The sequence below is a fragment of the Pempheris klunzingeri genome, chromosome 12, assembly GCF_042242105.1.
Source record: "Pempheris klunzingeri isolate RE-2024b chromosome 12, fPemKlu1.hap1, whole genome shotgun sequence".
NCBI classification, from domain to species: Eukaryota; Metazoa; Chordata; class Actinopteri; order Acropomatiformes; family Pempheridae; genus Pempheris; species Pempheris klunzingeri.
Window position 1 is genome coordinate 11021154 of NC_092023.1, and position 8226 is coordinate 11029379.

General features: G+C 38.6%; 1 protein-coding gene across 2 annotated transcripts; it reads left to right on the plus strand.

Annotated features, from left to right (window-relative positions):
* Window positions 1-2911: 2911 nt before the first annotated feature.
* myoz1a (myozenin 1a) lies at window positions 2912-8050 on the plus strand. Of its 2 annotated transcripts, none has more exons than XM_070841138.1 (6): window positions 2912-3168; window positions 4955-5041; window positions 5572-5759; window positions 6216-6492; window positions 6920-7085; window positions 7171-8050. In XM_070841138.1, the coding sequence occupies exons 2-6, from the start codon at window positions 4957-4959 to the stop codon at window positions 7400-7402; spliced, it is 948 nt and encodes a 315-aa protein (XP_070697239.1). In that variant the 5' UTR covers window positions 2912-3168; window positions 4955-4956; the 3' UTR covers window positions 7403-8050. The 2 variants fall into 2 exon arrangements, with proteins under 2 accessions (XP_070697239.1, XP_070697240.1); XM_070841139.1 differs by lacking the exon at window positions 2912-3168 and adding an exon at window positions 4467-4490.
* The last annotated feature ends 176 nt before the right edge of the window (window positions 8051-8226 follow it).

Genomic DNA, 8226 nt, shown 5'->3' on the forward strand with positions numbered 1-8226 from the left:
CAGTATGCGGGGCTGTTAATATCCAAACAGAAGAATATTTATAGATAAAATGACAATTTGCCAGGAGTCTACTGTAATTTTATATTTGTTCCTCATTTAACTGCTTAAAAAAGATAATATAGGAACCAGCTTCTCAGCTTCTGTCCAGTGTCTATTTCAAGATGTATTGAAAACACCATGTACAGAAGTCTCCATGATACTTATGTATGAAATCATATGATAATTTTTAATACAGCTGATACAGTAAGATATTATCGGTTTATTATCCGATGATAAAATTCTTCACCTCTCTTGATGTCATGTTGAAGCTTAATGTCTCCCTCTTCCTTTTTGTCTTAATTTTTGGTTACTTACAAAATTTACACATATTTAAAAAAAATGTCAAGTTGCGATGATAATAGTCATCATTATCATTTATAATTCCAAATTGCTTTACAAAAACATGGCATTAAAGCAATATAAAAACAGGAAGTTTGGAATTATAAATGATAATGAACATTTAATTAAAACAAAAATGCAAGAAAAAAACAAAACAGAAAAACACACAAAATAAAACAATAATGAATAGAGAAAAATCAGCCTTAGAAGACCTTCTCAGAGGGAGACTTTATTTATCCCACACTGGGGAAAGTTACTTGTTACAGCAACAGAAAAGGTGCAGAAATAGTGTCAGTAAAAGAATTAGTGCAAAAGCAAGGGATATAACAAAATATAAAAAATAACTGAAAATATAAAAATATGAGAAAAAATATAGATATACATAAAATACACTATATATATATACACACACACGTATATACATGTGTGTATTGCACAGGATATTGCGAGTGCCGCACAGTAGTAAGAGAGCAAAAGACTTGCGGGAGGACTCAGGAAGGGCAATATTGAGCTTGTTGCTCCAGAGCCGAAAGGCAGGCAGGCAGGCAACAAGGAATGGATCTGCACTGTCTATAAGACCTCATGTGGTCTGAAGAAAGACTGAAAATCCTCCACTGACTATAAGCTGACCATAATGAAATGATCATGCAGCAGATGATAGAAACCTTTCTCTGGACTTTGGATTAAATAGGACTTTGGAGATGGGTATGAAATTACAGAGGAGTACTGAGGGGTCAACTGTTATTCTAAGAGGCTGAATGAGAGCATGCTTAAAATAAGGCAGAACTGAGCCAAATAAGTGATCCATTCACGATAAACAAAGCCACTGATATTGGGCAAATGGTCAGATGCCAGGCTACAAAATTTACCACTGTCCTATTTACCAAGCTAAATACTGAGGTATACAGATATACTGTACACCAGCATTTAAATAGAAGAACTACACTTAAACTTGGTCAGGTAAACACAATTAAAAGCCCTCAGTCACAACAACAGAAGCTACACAGTCACATTAAGAGAAATTCTCAGCTTGTAGTCACATATATTTTCTATTGTCATTGTCCAGAGCACAACACCAGAATGAACCAGACGAACTCTCAGAGAAAGATCTTGTCAAATTCGATGGAGCTTTCAGATCACTGAGGACAGGATTATGCGGCATGCGTGTTGAACTGACAATCACGTTCTCATAAAGATGACAATGCAATATTACCCATGCACAACATACAGTTCAAAAAACTGCAGTGAAACTCGCTAAACTTTTTTGATCAAGCAAACAAGTATACAGTCTACACTTCAGTACACTACATGTTATACTCTGTATATTTTGTGAAACTGAATTCATATATCTTATATCTTAAGATCTACAACATGTTAATGTTGGTTACAAAAAGCAGAATAATTATGATCGTGAATTTTAAATAAAATATAATGAATATGATAAATATAATGACTAAAACCTGATGCTGCAATATGACATTTCAATGGTATACAGAAAAGATATGAAATAATGTCACAATCAAGCTCTAATGAATGCCAGGGTATGCATACTTTTTTAATCATTATTTTACATTTGTTTCTTAACCTTCATATAAATATGCAGAATTTTGCAATTGCTATAGTGTGGTAGTAAACCACACACACATGTCCTCGGTATTCTTTCTAGGAATCACAGGTTTTTAACAACTGCTGGGGAGTTTACATTCTACAATTTCATATAAATTACACATGATGACTTAAATGAATAAAACAAGGAAGGGATGTAGTGCCAGAATTTTCTACCAGAATTTTCTATCCTGGTATTGTGGAGAGGCTTTTGAAATAACATTTAGATCATCATGTCTAAAAAAAATGAGGCTGATGTCTGTGGTGGGTAGTCAAAATTTATATCTGGGAGGGAGGGACTGGACAGGTTGTGCTGACGACTTCAGACTCAGAACTTCAGTATTTCTAAAATCCTAGCTACTACTTTGTATCTAAGAAAAGAAAAAAAAAACTTTTTTTCATGTTTTTGTGCTGCAGTTCTTGGAATCCTCTTAAAATTAACAACCTATTGAATACTTTGGGTGCTCTCTAGGAATTTTTCGTGCATTTGCAGAACATTGTTAGAGGCCCTGTCTTCACACGTCCATCATGTCCAGTCACATGATGAGTCAGAGAAACTGAAAATGTGACAATCTAGTTTCAGGTTAGAGTAATGTAGGGAGTAAAGGAGCTAACCCTCACTTTGAAACACAAACTGACATGGCCTTAATATACACACACATTTGCTTAACCTTAAACTTGCACTTGTGCATACTCTAGTCTCCCTCTCAATCTCTCTGTGTACCCCAAACACACCCTGGAGTCCTTTGAGGTTATCTTATAGCTGGGTTCTGTTCCCTCGTTCTTTGCTGCTAAATATAGGCTTCTGAACCATCTGTGAGAATGATTTTGTTCCCTTAATATCCCCATCAGCACTTTCAGCTGGCCAACAGAGACTTCTCCCCTCGCCTTAACGCCTCCCCCATCCCTATTCATACTCCAAACCTCAACCTCCTCCTCCTCCTTCTGCCGTCTTGACACCAACACTGCTGCCACCCACAACCCCAACCCTCTGAAGATCTGCCATCTAAGTGTAGGGTGGGTTTTGCACTTCCCGGGACCTGGGTCCAGCCATACGTGGGGTCTGAGGCACTGAGGGATTTGTAAACTTGTGATCGAGATCACCAGCATTGAGCCTTGGGTCGTCAGTTCTGTGTTTGGTATTTATAGGTCTGTCTCTCCTCCCAGGATTACAACTAAAACCCGGTGAGTGGATCTGCATCCCATCGGTGTGCTTTGTCCTACTAATCAACCAACGGCTTGGATTTAAATTCTGATTATTGCAATTATAGGGAGAGGGAATAGAGATGTGCAACATGTTCTTGATCATGAGTTCTGCAGGTTGTGCAGCTCAAGGGAAAAATAATGGGATGCCTCAATAACTCAGCAATCCAGTTTATTCCTTTGCTTTGGAAGAAAATAGTTTTTATTCTATCAACAATTCAAATTCAAATAAACAGACTCTGGGAGTCACTTTCCTGCTTTTAGATTTTCTTGGTACGTCTTCATATGACCAAAGGAATGGGTGAATGTGCTGACCATCCCTCTCTGTGGGCGTTACAGAGATTTTATATGGTGTTACCAACCCCTGACAGGGGGAGGGGGTGGTAAATCTCACTGCAAGGGGTCCAAAAGCTTGTAATTATTTATGGAAATTAAAAAGGGTGTTCAAAATCCTCAGCGTCCACAATTACTCCAGATTGCACTCATGTTTTGAGAGAGGTTCAAACACACACTTATAATTGTTTTCTGGACTTGTGTATTGTGTCCTTAAGAGTTGTGTCAAGCCCATTTGATAGTCGAATGACGTCATTACACGTCGCTAAAATGTCTTGGCTGGAAATGGCCTTTAAAAATAGCTGCGGTGGGTTGAGTTACAGCCAGTAGATGTGATGTGATGTTTTGCCACTTGACTGGGCCTTAAAGAAACTGATGAGAGCTGAAAGTGCTGACCGGCACACAGGAATACAGAAAAAGAGTGCAAAATAAATGCATAAGATCATGTAAGAATCAGATACATACAGTAGACTAGGAAAGCATCGCAGGTTGTAAGAAATTTGGTTGTTGATGTTAACATGCTTCAGCAGTTATTGATATCTCAACAGATGAGACATAGGAAAGTATAACTCCCCGCCTACATGTTCCCATGCAGGCTGCAGATTGGGGGATATGATCAGATCCTATTTTATGATCCTGAGGCCTTCACTTTTACTGCAACAGAATAGCACCAGAATGCACTGATCACCAAATTCTGCTTGAACAACAACAGGCTTCTGTTTATGTTGACTCTTGTCTGTGTCCCCAAACAAAACTGAAACATGCATGAAGCTACATGCGTCCTTTGGAGTAGATATCTGTTTCACTGGGGAATGTGGGGAATCTGAGGGCACTGACATCTCCCTTGAACTTGAAAAATGAGCAGGGCCCGTGCTGTCTGTCTGTCTGATGCATTCAGGTCCTGTGGATTCACTTTCAGGGGTTGTTGATGGCTGTAGGTGTTGACGGTGAAGAGTGATCTTGAGAAGGTGGTGAGGTGGTCAGGAATTAACACAAAGCAGTCTGTTTATGTTTCTTTCAAATGTTTGAAATGTATCTTAAAACTGAAGCAAAAACACAATTGCCTTTGCATTTTAACCTTTGTCTGAACATGCAGCAATGCAAATTTAGAGACATATTACTGGCATTTTTTTTTTTAAATAGGAGCAATGCTACTTGAATTCTAACACAATCATATAAAGACTCATGACATTAAACAAAACGTCCTCAGTTGCTGCATCGAAAAAAGATTTTCTTTTGTTTTGTTCATTTTCTGGCATTTCTTTGCATTAAACAAACAAAATATTTGCTGATATAGTTTTGACATCACTTTGTTTTTGTCTTATTCACTTTCATTACTTCTAGCACTGCTGACATTGCATAAGGAATATGTTGAGTGTTCTCTGACCCTAATACTGTTATACTGCTAACACCATGTTCTGTCCTGAACCTCCAGTCATGCCTCTGGGAACATCTGCCCCCGTAAACAAGCGGAAAAAGCTCTCCAAGATCATAACCGACCTATCACATATCACTCAGGATGGTAAGGTGGCATGAAATTATATAATTATGAAACTAGATTTTCATATGCTCAGTACAGCTCTTTCACATAAACACAGAACATGAGCAGTAAAAAGATAATGATAGGTGAAAGATACTGTAGGTGGGGTACTAACATTACAGGATATGTGAGGTTATATCTGAATAAATAAATGTACAGAAAGAGTGGATAAGGAAATACTGTAGGTGTCATGAAACAAGCAAACATTTAAACATGCGTATTACTAAAGGTTGTGATTATAATTACGTAACAAGATAACAATTCAGATCAGATTGTTTATAGATTGATTGACGTAATTTGCGATTCTTTTCTAGTTTCTCTATTTGGCATGTTGCTCCAGTGAATCCCAGTGTCTGACAAACACAACATCATTGTTCGTGATGACAAATCTTTAAGTTAACTTTAATTAAATGTGAAAGATTTAAACCGTAATAACCTCTTAGTAACATTTCGTTTCCACATTAAGACATTTCTCAATGTAGCACTCATTTGTTTGAATGTCCCTTACCTAGAGTATGAGTCGGAGCCAGAGGCATCTGAGTTTGACCTGGGAAAAAAAATCAGGACTCCCAAAGACATCATGCTGGAGGAGCTTTCCCTGCAGAAGAACCGAGGCTCCAAAATGTTTAGGATGAGGCAGCAGAGAGTGGAGAAGTTCGTCTACGAGAACAACCCTGACATCTTCAGCAGTGAGTCGATGGTGAGAGCATAGTTAATGGAGAAAAAAAGTCCAATCACTTTTCCGTAATTTCAAAGGCACATTTTCTCAAAATACAACCACAAATTCTATAACCTTGAAACATCTCTGAATAACATGGAAAAATATGGCACTGTTTGAAGAATCGTATTTATTCTCGTCACTTTACAATCCATAATCTGTCCATTATAATTCATATTTAACCATTTGAAAGAAACAGCTGTAAATGGATTTTTTTCACTTTTAAAGTTATTACAAATCCATTAAACTAGATAGATAGATTTGAGTTTTTCAATTGTCTGAAAGAAGACAAAGACCTCAAATACACAATAGGGACTCTGTGTGCTCAGCCATGCTTATCAGGGGTAATTTCAAAAAGATGAAACATAGTTAATCAGCAAATACAAATGAATGTTCTCTGTATCATCTGTTTGCTTATATTGATCATATTTCTTTTAGGACAACCTCCAGAAGTTTGTTCCCTCTCTGGGAGGTCAGATGGGGGGTCAGATGGGAGATCAGATGATAAATGTTGGTGGGCATTTTCTTAGCAAACAGGCTGGGCAGCTGCATTTTGTAGGGATACATGGAGGAGGGGCCCCTGTGCCCCCTCCAAAGCCTGGCAGCAAAGGAGCAGGAGCAGGAGGAGCAGGAGGTGCAGGAGGTGCAGGAGGCGACCATGGGAAAGGCGGAAAAGGAGAAGGAGCTGGTGACTTGCTGCTGTCTCCACTAAAAGGTTGGTATAGTTTTTCAATTTTTTGGAGGATTGTGTTTTATAGTCCAGTTGCTGTAATGTGCTGTCTGTGTTTGTGTAAATTAAACAAAGAAATAACATAACACAATTTGTGAATTTTAGAGGTCTTGATAGGCAGATTTTTTTAAGTTTTGGACAGAGTTAAGCTAGGTGTGTCCCATGTTTCCAGTCTTTGTGCTAAGCTAAGCTAACCAGCTGCTGACTCTAGCTACAAACTTAGTGTCCAGACATGAGTGGTATTGATCTTCTCATTTAACTAAGACACAATACAGGAATGTTTCTACATAAATTATCTAGATTCAGTCAGTCTACAGACTTTTGAATGTTGTTTTCCATCTTTAAATAAGCGCTATAGCACTAACTCCTGTCGAGTGAGTCATAAAGTACAGGCATGGATTTTTCTTCACAGGAGGTGGAAAGGATGCCGCAAGTAAGAAGCTGATTCATGTGAAGACGTACATTTCACCATGGGAGAAAGCCATGAAGGGTGATGAAAATCTGATAGCCACTCTGAAAGGTGCAATGCCTGGTCCCATTGAGCACATGGATGTGCCCAAGTACAGATGCTTCAACAGGTACTTCCCTCAAGGCCTGACTTTGTAATGTAGATGCTTTGTGACAAACACGGGCTTAAACAGTCCTCTCACCTTGTTTTGTTAGGTCTGCCATGCCCTTTGGCGGCTTTGAGAAAGCCAACCAGTTCCTCAAATTCCAGCTGCCAGTAGCTGAGGCCAAACAGGAGCCTGAACCCTCAGTGGTGTACCAGCAGGACATCGGATGCCGGCCCTCCTTCAACCGCACTCCTATTGGCTGGGTGGGCAGCAGTGAGCCCAGCAGCATTCATATGGAGACAGATGTTGTGCCCTTTGATGGAGAGACCGATGAGCTGTGAAAAAATATTCATACTGTGATTATACTCACTGTGCACAGACACAGACACACGCAAGCATGAATGCATGTATACACGTTAGCTTGCACACAGACGATAGACAAGCTTACAATCAACTGTTATATTGATGAATCTGAATCTCTCCGTGTGGATAACTGAAAGCATACATGAAATGTGGCTACGTTACTTATTTTGCTCTGTATTTGGCTGTAAGGCAAAGAAACAAGCTATAGATGTTACGGGGAGATGAAATATGAAATGCTAATTTGTTAAGTTCATAAGTTGAGTCTAAACATTACTTTAAATGCCAGAGAGGTTGGTGAGAAGTTGCAGATTTTGCCAATGTGGAAAGAATGAATTATGTATGACAGAAAGAATTATGCCATGTTACTTACTTACGTACTGTTGTGCACGCTGTCTTGAAGTCAACCTGTAACTGTATTTGTTATTTCCCAGTGCCTTTTTTGTTGTTAAGATTCTCTGAACTTTTGTTAAGCTATGGAAACCCTACAGAGCTGTCTAATTCAGAATGCATGCTTAGATGCAGCTGTTAAACCGTTTTCTTACTGTACCAACACAGTTTCTCCACAATAAACCCTTTCAAATGGTGTCAATCCTCTTGTAGAGTGATTAAAGTTTCAAGGGAAATCATTTTGTGTGTGTGTGTGAAAATCCTTTGCAATTAAATGTCTTGTATTCAAATATATTATTGTGTACAATGCAGATCTCAGAAGTCTTTTCAGGACAAAGGAGATCTTATAAGCAGCAGAATCAAATCAAAGGATTAGCTGCTGATATAAACTGCATTTTATACACTGCATAGGGTG